Source organism: Daucus carota, chromosome 6 (assembly GCF_001625215.2).
Source record: "Daucus carota subsp. sativus chromosome 6, DH1 v3.0, whole genome shotgun sequence".
NCBI lineage: Eukaryota > Viridiplantae > Streptophyta > Magnoliopsida > Apiales > Apiaceae > Daucus > Daucus carota.
Window position 1 is genome coordinate 4,479,228 of NC_030386.2, and position 22,505 is coordinate 4,501,732.

Here is a 22,505-nt window from a genome sequence, read left to right on the forward strand (position 1 = left end):
ATTACATTGAAGGGCCTGGACTTGGTCAGGGAAATTTTTCAGGGTTCGATAATTTCGTTTGTAATGCTAGCCTTTCTATGTATCTGTTTTTATATTTATAAAAATGTAAGAACTATCTCCGACCCATCGAGATTCTTAACTAAAAAATAGTTAAATAAATATTAAGTACCTGAACATGTCAATAGATATCTATTAAAACGTTCCACCGTCATCTATTATCATATCAAAATAATATAATTTAATTATAACAATTTGAATTCATAATAAAATATATTGTTTTTGAAATATAGTCGGCCATTATAATTAGTTTCGTCAGAACTGAACTCCTTGCACATTCAATAAATTTTATATAATCATAACAATTTTAACCAACACGGTTAGAGATGGGAGATGCCCGTGATATCTCCATTTATCTAAAATTACTTGTAGACTGTTGGGGACAACTCATTTAAGACTTCATTTTCAATTCAATCAAAAACATCTAATTATGTTTGTCAGAAAAAAAACAGAAAAACATCTAATTATGAACAAATTTGCATTAAAAAGCCCCCAAAAAATACAAGCCACCTAGCTTAAAAGCAATGGCTGCAATGGATCTTCTTCCTTCAATGCCTTTCATCTCTTTCTGTTTTAATTTCTTCCTTCTTTCGTGTTTTTATCCTAACCAAATTTTCGGCAATGCAGAAAAGATAGGAAATGAAAATAATAAAATTAGAGGAATGTTTGTGTTTGGAAGTTCTTTAGTTGACAATGGAAACAACAACTTTCTGCAGAACAAGGCTAAAGCTAATTACTTGCCTTATGGCATAGATTTTCCGCTTGGTCCTTCTGGGAGGTTCACTAATGGCAAAAATATCATCGATCTTCTCGGAGACCATCTTAACTTGCCAACATTTATTCCAGTTTTCGGTGATCCGTCTACCAAGGGAAATCAGACAGTTCTTGGCGTTAACTTTGCATCCGGTGGCTCTGGAATCCTTGAAGATACAGGCTCCATGGCGGTAAACGGATCAATATTTTAACATGCATTTTGATAGCAGCCAGTAGGTCAAAATGTTGTTCTTCCTTGTTATGGCAAGTTAGATTTTTTTATAAGGGTCTTGCGGTCTTATTTACACACGTCTTCTCTGAGGTTCGAACCTTGAACAATTCCCTGAGTTTAGGACCCTCTTCTTCAGGGTTCTAAACCTTCAACCTCTTAATACGGATATCCACGAGGCTACAAATTAGAGGCGGCAAAATATGGTTTTGGTTTGGTTTTAGTTCTTACAAAATGGATTTGGTTTGGATAAATGAACCAAAACCATTTTCAAACTATATATTAATAAATGTGGTTATGGTTTTAGTTTGAATTATGGATAACTAGTTTAGTAAGTAAAAATAAGTATTATATAATGAGCAAAAATTAATACACTCAAGTGACAATATAATGAATACTAAATATAACAATAGTGTGTTTGAGTGTGTGAGTTGGTGTAGTGGTTCAAGCTTTTGGCTCTTCAAGTAAGGTCATGAGTTCGAATCATGAGATGTGCATGTGTGGTAACTAGCAAAACAAAAGAAAGAAAAGGAAAAGAACATAATAGTATGTGGAGAGTTATAAAAAATCTTAAAAGTGAGACAAAATGTGGTTAGATCCATATTTTGTGAGAAATGTGAGACTAAAAACCAAACCAAATCCATTTTTCTAAGTGTGATTTCAAATTGATCCAAATCCACAATTTTGGTTTGGTTTGGATTGGTTTAATGGTTTTGCAACCATATTGCCACCTCTAGCTACAATGCTCGAAATTATGTCAAAATATGTCTAGTACAAAAGCAATTGTGACACTATGACAGAACTTTTGAGATAATAAGACCATAAAAACACGACAAGCACACGCGATCATAAAATTTTGTTCATCTATCATGCCATTTTCTCGCCATCCACTAGTTTTTTTCACTTTTTCTTTCGATTTTTATAAACAAAATATAGGATTTTTATTAATTTGTAGTGTGCATGGTGTCATAGGGAGAAGTAATGAGTTTAAGCAAGCAGATCAAGAAATTTGAAGAAGTAACATTGCCCGAGTTGGAGAATCAGCTCAAGAGCAGCAGCAATGAGTCGTTATCCAAGTACTTGTTTGTGATTGGAGCCGGAGGAAACGACTACACTCTGAATTATTTCTTGAATTTTCCAAAAGTTAATCTCACTGTCCGAGCATTCACCGCGAATCTAACAAGTGGTCTCTTTACTCAACTGAAGGTAAAATTCGTCGATTTGCATGCTTTTACATAAAACTGTATCAGTTTATGTAATATGCCCTTCTGAATACATTCCCAAAGTATTTGTTCCCCAGAATTGAGTTTCTTAAACAAAAATTCGGGTTGTTTGGACGAGTTTTTTAGCCTTCTGATATGCAGAGGCAGAAGAAGTAGCTAAATTGTAAATTTAGTAACACATTCCAACTCACAAATGTGAAAAAAGGATTTTGAAGCTAATTTCTGTAAAATTGCAGAAGCTGTACAGTTTGGGGGCACGGAAGTTTGTACTCATGTCTTTATATCCGCTGGGCTGCAGCCCCGGAACCATATCTGCGTCTCCACGACCTCAGAGCATGGGTTGCAACAAGTTCCTTAATCTAGCTGCTTATATGTTTAATACCAACTTAAGATTATTAATTAATGACTGTAAGACAGAAATGCCTGGTTCTGACCTTGTTATTGTCAATGCATACAATATTGTTCGAGATATAATCAGGAATCCTGCTTTAGAAGGTAAGAATATACACAGTTCACCCCCCCTAATATACATAATCAATAGTGCTGAAGGCAAGTTCTGTTGTTTATTCTGCTTAGGTTTTACTGACACGAGACAGCCTTGCTGCCAAGTGCTATCATTAAAAGAAGGGGGGAATGGAATTTCGTGCAAGACAGGAGGATCAACATGTGAAGATCGGAGCAAGCATGTGTATTTTGATGGATTGCATCCAACAGAAGCTGTGAATGTTGTATTAGCTGCCAAGGCTTTTGGTTCCAGTTCCCCAAGTGAAGTTTATCCCTTTAATATCAGTAAACTAGCTGAAATCTAGGTTTAGTTTCTCTGGTGTGTTTCACTAATCTAGATCAGTTTCAAATCGATGTTATGCTAAGCCATGTAAAGTTATCATATCAGTAATGTTGCAGTCTTGCATGCAAAACTTAACAATTTTAGCCGGCGAAATCTACAGAATTGTAAAAGAAATTACAAGAAATAAAATTTAAACGCTAGCTCAGACTAAAGTCCTTTAATGAACACGTATCTTGACGATTAATAAATTTATCACTGCCACTAATTATATCAGTAGCTAAGTAACATATTTCTATTGATTAATCCCTTATCCTCCAATTAAGTGTCTTCTCAAACTTATATGACTTTTTGGCTGCAGAATAACACTTCCCTAGTTAGCTTCAAGAATCACCCAACCAAGTCTACCATGCTTCTAATCTGTGGCGACACACTACTGCCACAGCTATTAATTTACATTCAGATGAGAAGTTAGAAAACATATTCGTTGAGGCCGGGAATGACACAGACTGGTGATAACAAGATGAGAAATTGGTATATGAACACAAAGTATCCGATTACTCAAATGGAAAATGCTTCATGCACAAAATTGGGTACAAAATCATTCACAAAATTAGTATGTGTTAAGTTTTGATTGAAATGGACTCCCTGTATATATGCATTAATAGCACCAATTAAAACATCCCATCTAAATTGTCATGTCATTTTGTGCAAAATTTTGTTTCCAGTTTTGTGAATTTAGCTCTACTCTACTCAAATTTTGGCGACAGAACCAGATTTCTAATTTTTACAATCTTGCATGACAGGAAATTCAGATAGGAAAATTCAAAACCTAACCTCCTAGCCTGAAAGCTATGGCTCCAATGTATCTCTTTTCTCTTGCACTCTTTCACAATATTTTGCCAGTCAGGTCGCCCTTAATACTTTATAGCTGTAATAAACAATCACATAGACTAATAGTAAACTCTTATTTTGTGTTAGTTTCAAATACTGGATGAAGAATCATTGATAAACAATTCATGACTGCTTATTAATGCTCAAACGGTTTCATCCCAAGTAAACAATGTACTTTCGTTTTGTTTTAGGCTAATCAACCATTTCCGAGATACTATAGTTGCTTTTGTTCTTTCATCAGATACTCCGGTTTTCTTAAATACTGTCTTCATTATTTGACACGCACTTTAAACTGATTTGATCATGGAATTAAACATAATATTATTTTTAATTTCTTTTATTCATATAGAAAATATTGAACCAATACTTTCATTCATGACTTTAGACAATGACATTTGTAATTATACGGTCATTTAATCATAAATTGTCTAAGAACAAACAAAGACATGGAGAAGTTTAGACCTGAAATATCCGAATCAGGGGGAGTAAGAGTTTGGTGTGATCTCGATCCACCCCGGATCTCTCATCGACTTTGTATTTTTAAATAAGCATGGCCTCGACTGAAATTCGGATTATAATCCGGACTTTTGCGGGCTATATATTTGCATACTACAAAAAAGTTCGAACAAAAAGGGGAACTTTTTAGAGTTCATCCACGCGTGCTGAGATAATTGCAACTTTAGTTTGTTAAACTAATAGGAACCTAAAAAGAGGCAAGTTGGCTATGTCAACAAACAACGAGAATTCAAAAACTGAAGTAAATTGGAGCTAAAATCTCAAATAATAATTTTTCAGTGGATCGAATAATTTATTCACTGATTATTCTGAGGTTAGTTGATCAAATAAGAAATGTGATATGAATAAAATAAATGAAGTTCATTAACTTTTTTTTATAATTAAGTCGGGACTTCGGTCTAGCCAATGTTCAGGTTTCGTACCATCTTTCTCTTGTTGGAGATTGGTTATTAATAAAAGGTCTTGCGTTTCAAAAAAAAAAAAAAATCGGGACTTCGGTCTGAATTAGCCTCCCTTCCGTCTCGTCGATGAAGTCAAAGTCGTAATATAAACCAGATTTATTCCAAATATGTCCATCGCCATCACCATGACATCCCCAATTGATCCCCCTTAAGTGTGGGACTATGCAGATCCGAAAGTTGACTAGAATTGCTGTTGTAACAAGTTGTTCTGTTATAACAAGTTCAACAAGAGAAAGTCTGTTGCATGGGTTCAACTATGCACTTGGATAGGTCTTGTGTGGAGACTCGGGACCTGGGGGCAGAGCTCAGTCGAAGAGAGTGCGGGTGGATAAACCCCCACTCCGCTTGCTTACCAGAAAGAGATGGTTGGAATCCTGTCAAATGAATTAAAAGTGCGACGGACGTTTAATTATCAAATAAATCATTTGCAAGTTGTAAACAGGTTAACATCAATTAGGGGATTGACTGCAGACTGATTGAAAAGTTGCCTCAAACTTATCATCAACTAACTTAATTTGATCATTCCGTTAAAGTTGAAAATTAAAATTACCCAAAACTGAAAAGTGATAACATAGGTGCTCGTTTTGTGCTTCAATATGGTTATTAAAATTTGTTATTTGACTCACGGAATCATGGTAAATTCTGACTTTGATTATTCGAAATTTCAAAAATAGAGAGAATCAAATATGGATTTTGTCGTGATTCCATAAGCAGATAGCAAGTTTTAGTAACCATATTGAAGTCCGAAACCAGCTCTACTCATTATTTTTCAATTTTGAAAAAATTCAATCTTCGACTTTAATAAAATAATCAAATTTAGTTAATAGATGATTAGTTTGAGTCGATTTGCAATAAATGACCTATTTGAGTTTTTTAAACTCAGCTAGTCACTAAATTATATTACCTCGATCCCCTTTTATATGTTCATTTTCAAAATAAAATTTTGTCTCTATTTACATGTCTATTTACACTTTCAAAATAAATTTAATGATAATTTTCCAAATCTATTCCTATAATTTGTATTTCCAAGGCTTGACTTTTTAAAAATTAGTTAAATTCATCATTTTTAAGACATTATTAATTAGGGATATTTGTAGATAAAAATTCATACAACTAAATATTATTTAATATGTGTGTTTTTTTAAAATAAACATTTAAAAGAGGACGGAGGAAATATTTAACAAATATATTCATATTCTCAAGTTATATACACTTACTTATAACTGATGTTTTTGTTGATAGGATATGGGTTCGATTTTAACTTTTTTGGGCTTGATTTGAAAATTCTAATACTTAGGAATCAAATCAATTTGTAATCGCATTACTGCGTAAACAAACCCTTAAAATAATCTAGACTTATTAATAAAAAAACACATATAAGTATAATATGGTTCTGCCAAGTCCTCGCATAAGACATTGAGGTATCAGAATAAATAATAATTTAATGATTTTAACCGTTTCAACTTAAGGTATAATTTTATGATTTTAGAAAAGATCAGGTAACATTCTTACACTCATAACACTACAAATAGAAGCAAACCCCTTACTACACTTCATCAGCATTTCATTGCAGTACCACTACACAGCAATGACTCTAATGAATCTTCCCCCCTCAATGCTCTATATCTCTGTGTGTTTTAGTTTCCTCTATTTCTGTTTAAATCCCAACAAAATTTTATCAAATGCTGAAATCATAAGAGATGGCAATAATAATGTTAAAGGAATGTTTGTATTTGGAAGCTCTTATGTTGACAATGGTAACAATAACTTTCTTCCAACCTTAGCTAAAGCTGATTACTTGCCTTATGGCATGGATTTTGAATCTGGCCCTTCCGGGAGGTTTACTAATGGGGAAAATGTTATTGATCTTCTCGGAGAATATTTTGGCCTTCCAGCATTCATTCCTCCTTTCCTTGATCCATCTACGAATGTAAATCATTCAGACGTTGGTGTAAACTATGCATCTGGTGGCTCTGGCATCCTCAATAGTACTGGCACCATAGCGGTACAGTTTTAATATGTCTCTTTACTTAAATTTTGCTAGCATAAAGTATGTTCATTTTCTTTAGAGAGGTGTTTACAATGCATATCAGATTTCTGTGCTAAAGCGAATTCTCATACCATATCTATGTAATCAAGAAAATTTTAAGGTGTTTAGACAACAACTTATTATGGATAATTTACAAGTGGAGCATATTGTTTTGTAGGGAGTAGTGCTGAGCTTAAATGAGCAAATCAGATTATTTGAGGAAGTGACATTGCCGAATTTGAAGAACAGCAGCAGAGAGTCATTATCCAAGTACTTGTGTGTGATTGGCAGCGGAGGAAATGACTACACTCTGAATTATTTTCTGAACATATCACAATCTAATACAAGTGTTGAAGAATTCACTGCCATTCTCATTAGTACCCTTTCTTCTCAGATCAAGGTAAAATTTTCAGTTAGCGTTCATTTTCTTTTGCAGAGTTGATAAGGCAATGTGAGAACCTCTTCACCGCTCAGGCCCTCCTTGATAGTCGATTCTCCTGTTTGCATACTTTTGCTAATTCAGTTTCATTGTACTTTTTGCTTAGTTACTTCACATTAGTTTACACAATCTGGGCTGTTTGGCCTAGCTTTTCCCTCTCCCGATTCACGACTCTTAAAAAGTAACTACAAAGTAGTCCTGGTAACATGTTCTTACAAGATTCTGAATATATTTGCAGAAGCTGTACAGTTTGGGGCTATCAAAATTTGTACTAATGTCATTGTATCCTCTGGGCTGCAGCCCCGTAAGCATTGCTGCACAACAACCACCATCAAATGCCTGTGTTCAATACCTTAACGACGCTGCTCAGTTATTCAACTCGAACCTAAGAACATTAATAAACGACATCAGGCCGCAAATGCCAGGTTCAAACCTCATTATAGTCAATGCATACAACATAATTCAGGACATCCTCGGATTCCCTGCTTTAAAAGGTAAAAAAACCATAGCCAATGACATTTTTTCTATTTTTTAACCACCTGATATGCTAGATCAATATTACTAACACCAAGTTGTGATGCTCGATTCATCTAGGTTTCACCAACACGACGAAACCTTGTTGCGAAGTGCCATCGAGGGCACAAGGGGGCAACGGAATTTCATGCAAGAGAGGAGGATCAACATGCCAAGACAGGGACAAGTTTGTGTATTTTGATGCTCTGCATCCAACAGAAGCTGTGAATGTTATATTAGCCAAAAAAGCTTATGCTTCCATATTAACAAGAGAAGTTTATCCCTTCAATGTGTGGATTCTAGCACAAATCTAGCATTCAGTTATCTGATTTGTCCTGGAACTTGATGGTGCTGCTTCATGTAATACTGTTGTATCAATAATGTCACAATGATCTCCAATGTGACAACTTCGTTTTAAAACAGAGTTAAAATAATGATTTAACATGCAAAAATATATTACAACTAGTTGACAATCCGCGCGTTGCGGCGGCCTATAAAAATTATATTATTAATTCAATATTAATATTTGTAGAAAAAAATAATTTTGTGGCTGTCTATAAAAAGTATATTAACGTTTCAAAATTAATATTTGTAGGATAAAATAAATTTTATATTATAAAAATCTTCATATAATACCAATACTAATATATAAAATTGTAAAATTGGACTATAATTTATGGTGAAAAAATGAAAATAAATTTATATACGTAATTAACAATTCAAAGCACGACGAATCTTTTTTTGGTAAGGTGACGAATCTTAATTTTATTTGTGTTTTTTTTTTGAAAAGTAATCATGTTCTTACATTGTCACCCTCCTCCAATTTTTTTGGATTGATTGCACAAAAACATCTAACTTAAATCCGTGAGATAGCGGTCTATAACTTCCCTTACTTGTAACAACCTTTATTTTTTAATACTATATAAACAACCTTCACTTAAAAGTTGCTTGAACGGAGCAAACAGATAATGCATGAATAGAACAAATTTTTCCCTTATACAAAGTAAATCATATAAAAATTAACAACAACAAACATGTCCGATGAACAAAACAAATATTATAAAAGAATAACCAACAAATATACATCACTAACAGTTAATTTATTGATATCATCCATCAATATCATGTCAAGACTATATTCTTTTCCCGCGTTTGGATTTGTCGACTCCAACATAGTGGTCTATAACTACCTTTGTTTGCAACAACTTTTATTTTTTTAATACTGTATAAACAGCCTTCACTTATCGTTGCAGAAGAACGGCACCACCGAGTTGAAAATCGAGCAAGAGAACTATCACCAGAGAGAGGTAGAGGAGGTTGTGTTTAGATGATACAAAACCTATAATCTATAGGGATATTTATAGGTGCAGAAAGACTTGTGTGCTAATCTTTCCCATAATTAAATAATCCGAAACAAAATCAGATTAAACTTTCAAGCTACTATATTTCATAAATAATTTGAAGAAACTTGCTTAATTAAATAATCTGAAACAAAATCAGATTAAAACTTTCAAGCTACTATATTCCATAAATAATCTGAAACAAAATCAGATTCTGAAACTTGCTTCTAATATACCCAAAACTAAAAAAGGTAGTTCTAATTTTTGATATTTTCATCCAAAAATTCCAGAAAAATAGAAAAATAGAACGGAGCTATGTGAGAGACGCCACCTACACGCCCCTCGCTTCTCCTTTATATAAGTATATTGATGATTTTTTTTTTTTGAAAATGAGAATAAATCTCAACGAGAATCGGCAATTCACCGTGATAATTCTTTCATTCAAGAAAGCTTATTATCTAACCGTCGGACATGCAAGATGACCGGGGAAATTTAGACAATAAAACTTTAATGTCCGAAAAGAAAACCGGTCTTCTTCCAAGAATCCTGAAAATAAAACAATAGAAACAAGAAGAATATAAGTCGATATATTTAACAGATTATATCAAAATATTCCCACAATCATGAAAACTCATGATTGAGACAATTAAGCTCTTAATTAAGGCATAATAATAAAATATTAATGTCCTTAATTAAGACACAATTAAAGCCCTCAAATAAGGCACAATTAACGCCCTCAATAAAGAGGCACAATTTACACCCAAGAGTCGCAATTTACGCCCTCAATAAAGAGGAGGCACAATTTGAGGCACAATTAGCGCATTCCTTTCTGGAACCGGATCCCGTCCCGAAACCACTGTCACCGCCACCATCGGCCACCACCTCTATGCTATTGGTCAAGTTGCCTCGTCGTATGCGAAGCGAACAACGAAGCGTCTCATTTGTGACACGAAAAATCGCCAAAAACACCAAAAACCAAGCAAAACACAAGGATTAAACAAACAAATACTCACAACACAAACAAGATTAAAGTCAAACACCTTTTCGCAATTCCACTCAAAATAAATCAGTAAATGAAAGTAAGAAAAAAACGAAGTATACCTGAAAAACAGAGTTGCAATAGCAAGTATTATCGAAATTCTCAAGACAAAATAACGTTTGCCTTCGAGAAAGTGATCGCCGAGAGATTTCTCGAGTTTATAATCCGTAGCGGATAAACAATAGAAACTTTTTTTTTTTTTTTTTTTTTTTTTTTTGAAAATGAGAATAAATCTCACAAAAATAAACCGGCAATTGACCGTGATAATTCTTTCATTCAAGAAAGCTTATTATCTAACCGTCGGACATGCAAGATGACCGGGGAAATTTAGATAATAAAACTTTAATGTCCGAAAAGAAAAATCATTCTTCTTCCAAGAATCCTGAAAAATAAAACAAAGGAAACAAGAAGAATATAAGTCAGTATATAACAAATTATATATATTATAAAAATAAAAATATATCCGGTGATTAATTATTAATAAAATCACGTGTATATGCATGTGGTGTTTAAAATATTCACACAATTATGATAACTCATAATTGAGACAATTAAACTCTTAATTAAGGCACAATTAATAAAATATTAACTCCCTTAATTAAGACACAATTAACGCCCTCAGATAAGGCACAATTTACGTCCTCAATTATGAGGCACAATTTACGCACTCAATTACGAGGCACAAATAACGCCCCCTCATTATGAGGCACAATTAACGCCCTAATTAACGTCTTCCTTTCCGAAAATGAATCCCATGCTGACCGTACTGCAACCCTCAGCCGTCACCGCCGCGCTATCTCTTCCGCACACGACCGCCAAGAGAATGATGACCACCCGAAATATATCCATCTCCATATCATTCCAAGCAGCTCCGCTATTCGCCACGTTCGCGACCATGTCACGTCAACCGCGCCGGAAAATCAACGAACTTTATCGGAACAACACTAACAGTGCGCGAAGCTGTTAACGGAATCGCCGGAGATTTTTTGCCGGAAAAACAAGGCGTTTTTCGATGAAGAAATGGCGGAGGCAAGCAAGAATATCGATGTGTGTGTTGTGTGTGTATAAGTGAGAGAGAGAGAGAGGAAGAGAGAAAATAGGTGTCACAGGTTAATTAGATCAGTGAGTTCTTTGTTTAAGTGGGAGTATATCTTTTGGTGATGGATAGGAAGAAGAAGAAGCAAACAGCTGGGAAGGTGGAATCCGGGGGGGTGTTCGGAGTTGGTTTGGCGAAGAAATGGTTGATTTTGGGTTGAATCAACTTGTAGATGGGACTTGATGCTTAGGAATGAACAATGGGTTTGTGAAATTTTGATGATTGATTAGGGGACTTCAACCATATTTTCCCACATATTTCTGATGATTTTTTACTGTTTTTCTATTATTTATAGTATAATTGTTTTTTTCTTGAATACTATGGTACTTTGATAAAGAAGTTTTAGTTAAAAATCATAAAACCGTTATACTCTTGTAACTATGATATTTCGTTATGGTTTCGTCCTCTATATATATATGGACTTAAAAAATCCACTATAATCATTAAAATTATAAATTATTTTTATAAAAATTAATTAATTTTTATATCCGCCGTTATTTTGGACATGAGCTTATCTTCCTCGATCAGTATTGATTTATTCTTTCAATTTATTTTGTAAATTATTTAATTTTTTCTGCATATTTTCCACAAGTTTTAGCTAAAAATTTTAAGAAAAATTGTAAAATATACAGGAAAAAAGGGTATAAAAAAAATTATTATCTGTCTATTGATTAAGATGAAAAATTTGCAAAAAAATAAAAATTAATTAACACACAAGTCCTCCCCTTCTTCATTTCACAAACCCTTAAACCCTAAAACCCCCAATTCATTCCCTTAAACCCTAACCACCAAATGAAAATTCTCCTCCACATCCTCCAATCCCCCGCCTACCGCCGTCACCAAACCCGTTCAATCTTCGATTCCGCCGCCCCCATCAAATGGGTTCGCGACAGAGCCTTAGATCACGCCGTAGAAAAAGAAAGGAACCTAAAACCTATGATAAACCTCAAGAACTTCATCAAGTCTGAGCCCTCCAAAACCTCCCCAATCTCTCTCATTCTCCAACACAAACATGACCTTGAAACCCCTTTTAGGCCAATTGAGTTTATTCGCAAGTACCCTTCTGTTTTCGAAGAGTTTTTGCCCGGTGGAATCGGGGTGAATCCTCATATTAGGCTGACTAATGAGGTGATGCAGCTTGATGGGGAGGAGGAGATGGTGTTTTTGAGTGGAGGGCATAAGCAGGATGTGGCTGATAAGCTGTTGAAGCTGTTGATGGTGGGGAAGGTTAATAGGATTCCATTGCGTGTTATCGATAAGTTGAAGTGGGATTTAGGTCTGCCTAATGATTATGTTGAAAGTGTTGTTCCCGAGTTTCCAGATTATTTTTGTGTTAGGAAATGTGATGGTTTGGGGGTTCTTGAATTGGTGTGTTGGAGTGAGGAGTTGGCTGTGTCGGAGATGGAGAAAAGGGCAATGAGTGGTAAAGAGGGGTATAGTAAGGGAATGCCAATTGCGTTTCCTTTGCAGTATTCGAGAGGGTTTGAGGTTGATAAGAAGTTTAAGAAGTGGGTTGATGATTGGCAGAAGTTGCCTTATGTTACTCCATATGAGAGTGTGCTGAGTTGTCAGGGCAAAGGGGATGAGTTTGATAAGTGGGCGGTCGGGGTTTTGCATGAGATTCTAAGTCTTTTTGTGCCCAAGAAGACTGAGAAGGATAATATTCTATTGCTTGGAGATTATTTGGGGGTTAGGTCGAGGTTTAAGAAGGCTTTGCTTCAACATCCTGGTATATTTTATATTTCGAGTAAGCTTCATACTCATACTGTTGTTCTGAGGGATGCTTATAAGAGGGATTTGTTGATTGGGAAGCCTAATCCAGTAATGGAAATGAGGTCTAAGTATATTCACCTTATGACTGCGGTGAAAGAGGAGAGTAAATCAAAGAGTGCCCAAGTTGGTAATACTCGAAGGAAAAAGAAAAGTGTTGATTTAAAAGAAGGGGAGGAAGAGGATTCAAAGGACGATGAAAATGAGGAAGAAGAAGATGAAAATTCAAATAGGTTGTCAGATTCTGAGTTTGAGGAGGAGTCTGATGATGATGACTATGAGGACGAGTCTGATGATGATGAAAGTGAACATGAGAGTACAATGAACAGAGGAAGAGCAAGCGGAAAATCAAGTTTCGAAGAGAAGGCAAGAGCTTTGAGGACTGAGCAGAAACAATTTGATGGAAGACACCCAAGTAAAACTGGGGACAGACGGTCACCCACACATTCCAGAGGGAAAGAAATCCCCGCAAAATTTGACAGAGACGAATCAAATAGAAGGCACCAAAGTAAAACTTTGGATGGCCAATCGCCATCATATGAAAGAGGAAGACAAAGTCCTATAAGAAATGAGAGACATGAATCAACTGGAAGACGAGAAAGCAATTATAGACATGAGAGAGATGAATCAAAAAGAAGCTACCCTGATAAAGCTCAGGACAAAAGGTCATCAACATTTTCTGGAAGAAGAGAAGGCCCGTGGAGAGATGAGTCAGATCGTTCTGCTAGAAGACAAAGCCCTATTAGAAATGAGAGAGAAGAATCAAATGGAAGAAGAGAAAGCAATTTTAGAAATGATAGTAATGAATCAAAAAGAAGTTACCCTGATAAATCTCAGGACAAAAGGTCATCAACATTTTCCGGAAGAAGAGAACGCCCTTGGAGAAATGAGCCAGATCGTGCTGCTAAAAGATACCCGAGAGGAACTGAGGATAGTCAGTCACCTCAAAGTTTTAGAGGTCAAGAAGCCTCTCCCACAAATAGTCCAAACCAATCTGATAGACGACATCCCAGTAAAGCTCGTGACGAGCAGTCACCTACACACACCAGAGGTAAAGAAACGCTTAAAAACCAAATGGCTCGTAGGAAACCGCATGGAAGGTCAGATGTCTCGAGAACCAGAAAGAGTACTTCTCCAAACAAGACACCTACTTTTTAACGATGCAGTTTGTGTTGAAGTGTCATAGAAAGGTTTTGCTCCTACTTATTTATGTTGAGGTAATACGCTCAAATTTGAATTCTGCAATCTTATCATCCTATATTTGGTATGTCTAGTTACGGTTGTGGTGATGGGGGCTATGTTTTGACTTTTGCCTTCGTGCAAACACTCACTTGCTGCAAATATTCACTTTTTTTTGGGGCAATATTTCTGCATTTTTGCTTTGTGTAACTTGTCTTTTGGCAGGATTGCAATTCTTTATTCTCAGGTTAGTGTGAATTCTGAATTGTTAGATGGGTTTTATTAGAGAAATGTTCAAAGATGGAATCTTAATAAAAAACCAAATGTTTTGATTTCTCTGTTTCAATTCCTTTGAGGTTTTAATTGACATAAATGAAATGAAAAAATTGCATATATTTAATCTTGTCCATGGATTGTCATTTACTCTTGTCAGATCATCTCTGGGTTGCCTTATTATGAATCTAATGCAGATGTTTCTACTCGGTTGTATTATGTTGTTTCAGTGATATTGATAATTGTATACATATAAAATATCAAGATGAACAAATATATTGAAGGTTTTGATATTGTATATATGAAATTTTAAGGATATTAATAGAAATATAGAATGTTATTAAATTTCAAGTATAAAGATTACTTTCTTTTCTTCGTCTTTTGGAAAAAACTAAAAACAGGGTAGAGTTTGTGTGTAGTTGTGGGCCTTTTAGTTTGGTTTCTGCTTCTATGGATTTTGCTGCATAATCCCAAAGGACTAAGGTAAAGTTTGTAACTTTGTTTCAGTTTGTTTTCTCTAATTTTCTGAGACTTTAGATCTCGGCATAACTACAAGCGGGGTGTCACTTTTTGACCTGCATAGCTGCATTCTCTTGAAGTGTGTTTATCATTGCCATAGTCTGGTTTGCAATTACTGCAAAAGCACTTCTCTCCTCTTCCAGTCTTGTAAGTAATACTCCCTCTGTCCCTCTCATCTCTTTACAGTTTTTTTACACTGCTCGACACGCATTTTAACGCGCATATAAAACATAGTTTAATAACTTATTTTTAAAAATTTTTCTTTTTTGTATAAAAATATAAATATCAAACTTTTATTCAGAAGAAAAAAAAGTTCAAAATAATTTGTCAAACTACGCTTTACGAGAGCATTATAATGCGTGTCGAGTCTCCGTCCCCCAATGTAAACAAATGAGGGGACGGAGGGAGTACATGTATAATGCTGAGGTCAGACTCTCAGCAGTCCTTTTGGTCCAGTATTAACAATCTATTGTGATTTATTTAGCGTTTTGAAATTTCTTTGTTCGTTTGTTTTGTGCTGTTTGTTCATTTCATTACCTGCTGGAAGAGTTGATTTTTTAGACTTCATTTTCTTATTTTCTTGTCGCAGTCTGTTAGGGTGTTACTGCACTTCTCTTAAATTTGATTTTGATTCTGGCCTAGCTGCAAACGTCTGTCTATTCAGAGACTGTTTGCTGCCGCTTTTCATTTCTCTCGTCAGCTTCTCAGGAGTATGAAAACGTTTTAACCGTTCACATGAAAACGTGTAAAATATCAGGAGTATATATGATTAAAGTCTCGAAAACCAAGGCTATTCAAATATCACGGCCGACCCAGTCCCTCATTGTGCTATTGTTGGTCCTTTATGTATCATCATATCACATTGTGAGTGAAGTCTATGCTATAACTATAAGGGTCCGGGTTTGGGTCTCTTCCATTTGCATGTCAGGACGAGTGTTGTAAAAAGCGAAAATCGAATTATTCGATGGAGCCACATGATGATTAATAGGATAATAAATAGAATGGTTAATTGGGATATTAATCGGATATATTAAGATAATATAATAGTATTTAATGTATTAAACCTATTATGTTAGTTTTGAAAAAAATATATTGTGATTAATTGGATGTAAAAAATTGAATCAGCAGAATGTCTCGTAATGATTAATCGGTCAAATCACCATTCTTAGAATTATGGTCAAGGCCGAAAAAAATTGTGGTTGACTTAATCACAAATATGCAGGAGCGCCGCAATATCATAAACGGAGACCGGATAATTTTATGTCTCTCGTGCAATGCGTTTTGGACATATATTACTTATAATCGGTTGTTGCGGAACTAAGAGAAGTCCAGCAATGTTCTAGAAAGTGCCCTATATATATAATAAAAAATAATGTCCTAGTGATTTAGGACATCATTTTAACATAACAACTCCAACAATATGCCTTATTATTGTGCTTTATTATTTAAATAATAGTATATTTGAATTATTGTTGGAGGGAAGTGAAAAAGAAAGAGAAGAGAGGTGTGTTGGAATGTGAGTGAGCTAATATTTTATTGATAGAAATGATTTAAGGCATGCATGATTGTGCCTCAAAAATAAGACATTTGTTAGATGTCCTAGTGTTTTGAGGTACTACTAGGACATTGTTGGAGCACCATTTTACTTCAAAATGTCTTAAATTTTGATTTAAGACATGATTCTAGGACACTTTTGGACTTGCTCTAATACTTTTTTGAGACGAAATTGATAAATTGTTTAAATTAGTTTTGTGGCCTGCTCAATCAGCAGGTGATTTCCCCCTTATATATGAGATTAGTTCCTGTATGGTTTGTGTTTATATATGTGAGCAATTGAGCATTTTTATATATCTGTGTATTTGTATGGTTGGAATATAATAACCATCACAAATCTAGAATACAATTATTTATTTGATTTTCATGAGCCAAACGACCCTAATATTTATCACCGTGGTTGGAATATATTAACCACCACAAATCTAGAATACAATTATTTATATGATTTTCATGAGCCAAACGACCCTAATATTTATCACCAAAATGACGGTTCAGAATTTGACGGTCCAGAATTTGTAGTTTAGTATTCAGTGATCTTGAGAAATAAATATATATATATATCTCCCAGTGATTTTACAAATATCAATTAAAACACAAAGTTATATTTATTTTTCGATTTATAAGCTATTTGGGCTCCGATTGACATTAAAATTGTAAATAGTATAATAACTTTTTAACCTAAAATCAGGGGAAAATTATTTAGTAAATCTAAAAACAGTATTTTCGGATTTTAGATCAAAAACTGCTTCCGGAAAAAATAGGTCCCCATATTTTTGGACAAAACTGGTTTTGTGCTTGCACAAAATTGTCATAAATTTCATCATCAAAATCCTGCCAAAATATTATTTTATTATATTATAACTCAAAATATGCAAAAATCAAAAATTTATTAAACAATAATCTAATTTATACAACAATACCTTTTTAACGAAACTTTTTCTAATACCGCAACAATTTTTAACGCATTGTCAAACATTTCCTTACACGAAAGACATCCGAAATTACCCTTAAGATTCTCATATATAATCTTATTTAACAGAGTAGTTTCAGAGCATTTCTCATGAGGTTGACTATAACGATCGATTAAATTGAACTTGTAAGATATTATGTAAATTTGCTGAATTTGTAATACATTTTGTTTCGATGGTATTAGCTACATTCATTGGACATGTTTTAAATATAATATGTTATTATTATTTTAAGTTGTTATAGATAGAATGTATTGTTCTAATAAGGCGAAGTGGTTCGACAAATATAGTCATCCATAGGAGCTTGGCTAAAATTATATACAATGGTAAAGTTTGATTGAACTGATATTTTCATGAGATAATCTATATTTTTTATTTTTTGGTAAATGAACTATTTTTTAGTTAAGGGTTTTTCATGGTTGGACTTGCTCTTCCATGCAAAAAATTGGATATAAATTTTGGAACAAAATGACATGATAATCAAGGTGATGTGTTTTATTGGTACTATTTATGTGAATACATAGCTCATTCCAATCAAAATTTAGCCCATGTTATTTTGTCAAAAAATTTATATTCGATTTTGTGCGATAAAACATTTTTCTTATAAAAATATGTAGCACTTAGTCCATTTATCAGGCCTCACCACCTTTTCACTGCAGTAGCCACGGAGAATTAGACATTTGCATCAGAAAAATAGCATGCGGAAACTTTGAGCTTTCTAGCTTAAAAACAATGGCTTCAATGCTTTCAACATCTTTCTGCTTTAGTATCCTCCTTTTTTCTTGTTCAGATCCAGCTAATATTTTCTCCGATGCATAAATGAAGGCGATGAGAAGAATATTAATATCAAAGGAATGTTTGTGTTTGGGAGCTCCTTATTTGACAATGGTAATAATAACTTTGTTGAAACCATGGTAAAAGCTGATTACTTGCCTTACGGCCTGTATTTTCCACATGGTCCTTCTGGGAGGTTTACTAATGGCAAAACTTTCATCTATGTACTCGGAGAATTGCTCAACATTTCTGCAATCATTCCGCCTTTCAATGATCCATCTACGAAGGGAAATTGTACAGCTGTTGGTGTTAACTATGCAGTCAGTGGCTCTGGAATCCTAGACTCCATAGCGGTGTTTTAGTGTCATTCTTTATATACAATTTGCTAGCATAAGTGTGTTCAAATTGTCGAGCTATCTCACTTGAGATCTTGATATCTTAAATTGTTAGGATAAGGGCTTAATGTGATGTGTGCATATCATCCCTATGTGCTGACCGAGTTCTAGTAACATGTTAAGTCGTCAAAAAAAAAAAAAAAAAACTTAAAATGTTTTGAAAAGATTTTAATATGTTTAGTTAACATGGTTTGTAGGGAGGAGTGCCGAGTTGAATGAGCAAATTAAGAAATTTGAGGAGGTAACACTGTCGGAGTTCGAGAAGCAGGGGGAGAACAGCAGCAGAGAGCCGCTATAAAGTACCTGTAATGTAATTGGAAGCGGAGGAGATGACTACACTTCTAATTATTTTCTTGAAGGATCAAAGTCTAATATCAACATTAAAGCATTCACTGATAACCTTATAACTAGGGGTGTGCAAACGGTTCGGTTAACCGAAAACCGAACCGAAAAACCGAAAAAAATTCGGTTCGGTTAACCATATTTCATAATTCGGTTCGGTTTTCGGTAGGAGTTTTTCTGAAATTCGGTTTTTCGGTAATTCGGTTTTTAACCGCGGTTAACCGAAAAACCGAATAAAAAAACCGAATATACATTACTTAACAATTAATATATTCATTCGGTTATTCACTTAAGTCCATTCTACCCTAACTTACCTAAAACAAAACACACTTACACACCCAGAAGCGAGAAGCCGCAGAAGAGATTCCTCACTGCATAAACCCTAGTTCCTAATTTAGAAGGCAATCTAACTAAGATTTCGAGTCCAAATCTGAAAGACGACGCAGACTCTAATACCCAACAAGGCAACAGACGACGCTCGGAGCTTGAATCAAGTCAAGGTATTTTCGTTGCTTCAATCTTGTAATATTTTCGTTGCTTGGATCTTGTAGCTGGCTGGTGTTTCGTGTTTTTGGTTAAAGATTTGCAATTTTATTGATTTTAGTTGTTAGTTTAAAGGTTATAGTTTTAGTTTTCAGTTTTGTAATTTAATTGATTTGTAATTTGTAAGCAATTGCCAATTGTATTGATTTTGTATTTGAGAGGCTTTAGTTTGTTTTCAAATCTTTGTGAGGCTTTAGTTTTTGTTCAAATATTTGTTAAATTGCAAGTTACAAGTTCTTAAATTTTCAAATTTCGGTTATAATATTCGGTTTTCGGTTTTAACCGAAATCAACAATTCGGTTCGGTTCCAAAACCGAACATAATTCGGTTCGGTTTTCGGCAGCACTTTTTCCATTATTTCGGTTTCGGTTAACCGAAATTCGGTTCGGTTCGGTTCGGTTTTTACCGAATGCACAGCCCTACTTATAACCACTCTGTCTTCTCAACTCAAGGTTGACTTTCAGTTGCCATGCATTTCTTTTTTCGGCTGGTATAGTCGATTACAGGAGTTAAATTTAGATAATGTCATCAGTTTGCTTGTTTTCCCCTTTTTTTAGATCATAGATGTGTTATTAAAATAGTTGAAAGTCATTGCAGAAATTGCACATTTGGGGGCATAGAAGTTTGTAGTCCTGGCTTTGTATCCTCTCCGCTGCAGCCCCTGCAGCCTTGCTGCATAGCCTCCGGGGAAGAAGGGTTACAATAAATTCCTTAATAATGCTGCTCTGGATTTTAATTACTAGTTAAAATCCTTGCTAAAACGCATTAAGCCAGAAATGCCTGGTTCCAATCTTGTAATGGTCAATGCATACAAGATATAACCAAGTACCCTGATTCAGAAGGTAAAAAGACTTGACGTTCTTACTACTGATCATTCTTACTAAAAGTAAGCCAGCACTGATGTTTAATCCAATGGCTTAGGTTTTACTGACACGACACAACCTTGTTGCCATGTTTTGACAAACGCGGAAGGGGGAAATGGGGTTTTATGCAAGAAAGGAGGGTCGACATGTGAAGACCGGAACAAGCATGTGTATGCATCCATCAGAAGCTGCGAATGTTGCATTAGTTACAGAGGGATTTAGTTCTCAGTTGGTCAGTTATGTCTATCCCTTCAATATCGGGTAAAATGGCTTGATCATTACTAAACTGGACTTCAACTTGCAAATGGATAACTAAACTCAAAAAACTTGCATTTTAATAACTTAACCAGCTTTTACTTGCAATCACATAACTAAACTAAACTTCCGTTAAATCAACTAACGCGACTAACGGAAAATCTACCCCGCAGTACATTACTAGTTGGATCTGATGCAAACTTTAGTTTATTTTTTTCTTCTTTTTTTTGCCAAATTTATTTTTTTCTTTTTAATAATTACTAAATCCTACAATCACATTTTTAAAAAAAAAGTGATAAAAATCGAGTAAATATTTTATAAATTAAGCAAAAAATAATGTATGCAGAAGAAATTAAACGAAATAATAACTACTTAATACAGAAGTCTTTAATGATTTAATGAAAAGAGAGAGACATGAAAGGAGGCACACTGTTAATGAACAAAAAGTATACGTTGGGGACAACAGTAAACCTGAACAAATGTCACTGTAGTAGTCTCTGGGGGGACCAAAAATCTGTCCAATTTCATGACCATATGTACTTGTTCCACTTTAAATAATACGCTTAAATAAGCCTGTAACATGATCAGGCATTAATAAACTACTATTGCTGCAGAATTAGACAACTGATTTGCACCACATGCTTTCCTCCATTTTTTCTTTTTTTCTACAGCAACATTGGGTGGAGTTGTAGTTCCAGGTGTAGGCACCTATAGATATACAAAAAATATTACAGCACATGTACACTTTAATGAGCAGAAGTAATGTAAACTTATAAGAAAAATATTAAAACTCACAAATAGCATTCTCGTAATTCCCGGTTCCCTCTCGTAATTCCCGGTTCTCGAATTGGGGCGGGTTATAAAATAATCGAGCGGGTCAGATGAATTTGGGTTATTGGGTATTAACGGGCTTCCGTTAAAATTTAACACCACTTAATGAATGTGCAAATTTTAGTTAGTTTAGTTATGTGATTGCAAGTAAAAGCTGGTGGAGTGAGTTGAATGCAAGCTTTTTGAGTTTAGTTATCCACTTGCAAGTTGAAGTCCAGTTCAGTAATGATCAAGCCATTTTACCCCTTCAATATCAGGGAACTAGTTCAGATTTAGGAGTTTCCCAAATTTGCTTCAAACTTGATGGTATGCTATACTAAAGATAAAATTATTGTATGTAATTGTGAATAATGTCATTTTGGAGGTACCATTAGGAACGAATTCTTACATATCAGTTTACAAAGCTTAGCGCAAATGTCAGAGGTTTAGAGAAGTAGAAGTCTGAAGCATTGATTAAACAAAGCCAGGACTAAAACCAATGATCATCACCATCGCTAAAGACCCGAGGATACCACCCCCGCCAATGACCACCAGCATTGACAGCCACCTACAACCTCCACAACCCTCGTCGGAAGAAAGGCCATCAAAGCCGGAAACACACCATTCCGACACCATCTCAATACCTTCTTATGTGTATACATAAATAATAACTTTGTTATTCGTTCCTTTCCGGATCCAAACCAAGCACCGTAAACAATTCAACATCATTCATTTCTTTCTTGTTTTCCCGCTTATATTCCAATTTCTTTATCTTACGCGAATCAAACGTGCCCTTATCTATAGATCCATAGATACTAATAAAAGAAAAGCTTAATGTCCCTTTTAACCCAGTGTACCGATGCTGTCTTAATGTTTTAACTCTG

General features: G+C 34.7%; 3 protein-coding genes across 5 annotated transcripts; all 3 read left to right on the forward strand.

Annotated features, from left to right (window-relative positions):
* Positions 1–581: 581 nt before the first annotated feature.
* Positions 582–22,357, forward strand: LOC108225654 (GDSL esterase/lipase At1g29670). The gene is made up of 6 exons (XM_017400580.2): positions 582–1,001; positions 2,012–2,245; positions 2,499–2,757; positions 2,839–2,961; positions 20,727–20,817; positions 21,900–22,357. Exons 1-6 carry the CDS (start codon positions 582–584, stop codon positions 21,916–21,918), a joined length of 1,146 nt encoding a protein of 381 aa, XP_017256069.2. The 3' UTR covers positions 21,919–22,357.
* LOC108226683 (GDSL esterase/lipase At1g29670) lies at positions 6,459–8,338 on the forward strand. Its single transcript, XM_017401678.2, has 4 exons — positions 6,459–6,922; positions 7,125–7,346; positions 7,624–7,879; positions 7,980–8,338. The coding sequence occupies exons 1-4, from the start codon at positions 6,506–6,508 to the stop codon at positions 8,210–8,212; spliced, it is 1,128 nt and encodes a 375-aa protein (XP_017257167.1). The 5' UTR covers positions 6,459–6,505; the 3' UTR covers positions 8,213–8,338.
* Positions 12,096–19,246, forward strand: LOC108227608 (protein WHAT'S THIS FACTOR 1, chloroplastic). Of its 3 annotated transcripts, none has more exons than XM_064079242.1 (3): positions 12,096–14,360; positions 15,103–15,261; positions 19,006–19,246. In XM_064079242.1, exon 1 carries the CDS (start codon positions 12,166–12,168, stop codon positions 14,299–14,301), a length of 2,136 nt encoding a protein of 711 aa, XP_063935312.1. In that variant the 5' UTR covers positions 12,096–12,165; the 3' UTR covers positions 14,302–14,360; positions 15,103–15,261; positions 19,006–19,246. The 3 variants fall into 3 exon arrangements, with proteins under 3 accessions (XP_063935312.1, XP_017258340.1, XP_017258341.1); XM_017402851.2 differs by having other exon boundaries at positions 15,133–15,261; positions 19,006–19,245; XM_017402852.2 differs by lacking the exon at positions 15,103–15,261 and having other exon boundaries at positions 19,006–19,243.
* Positions 22,358–22,505: the final 148 nt, after the last annotated feature.

What these genes read in the sequence shown, in the direction of transcription:
- LOC108227608 (XM_064079242.1), top strand. Translation starts at nt 12,166, where the DNA reads ATGAAAATTCTCCTCCACATCCTCCAATCCCCCGCCTACCGCCGTCAC.
- LOC108225654 (XM_017400580.2), top strand. Translation starts at nt 582, where the DNA reads ATGGCTGCAATGGATCTTCTTCCTTCAATGCCTTTCATCTCTTTCTGT. An exon ending in GTCTCTTTACTCAACTGAAG is followed by an intron (nt 2,246 to 2,498) that starts GTAAAATTCGTC and finishes GTAAAATTGCAG; the next exon opens with AAGCTGTACAGTTTGGGGGC. An exon ending in CAGGAATCCTGCTTTAGAAG is followed by an intron (nt 2,758 to 2,838) that starts GTAAGAATATAC and finishes TATTCTGCTTAG; the next exon opens with GTTTTACTGACACGAGACAG.
- LOC108226683 (XM_017401678.2), top strand. Translation starts at nt 6,506, where the DNA reads ATGACTCTAATGAATCTTCCCCCCTCAATGCTCTATATCTCTGTGTGT. An exon ending in ATAGTACTGGCACCATAGCG is followed by an intron (nt 6,923 to 7,124) that starts GTACAGTTTTAA and finishes ATTGTTTTGTAG; the next exon opens with GGAGTAGTGCTGAGCTTAAA. An exon ending in CGGATTCCCTGCTTTAAAAG is followed by an intron (nt 7,880 to 7,979) that starts GTAAAAAAACCA and finishes CGATTCATCTAG; the next exon opens with GTTTCACCAACACGACGAAA.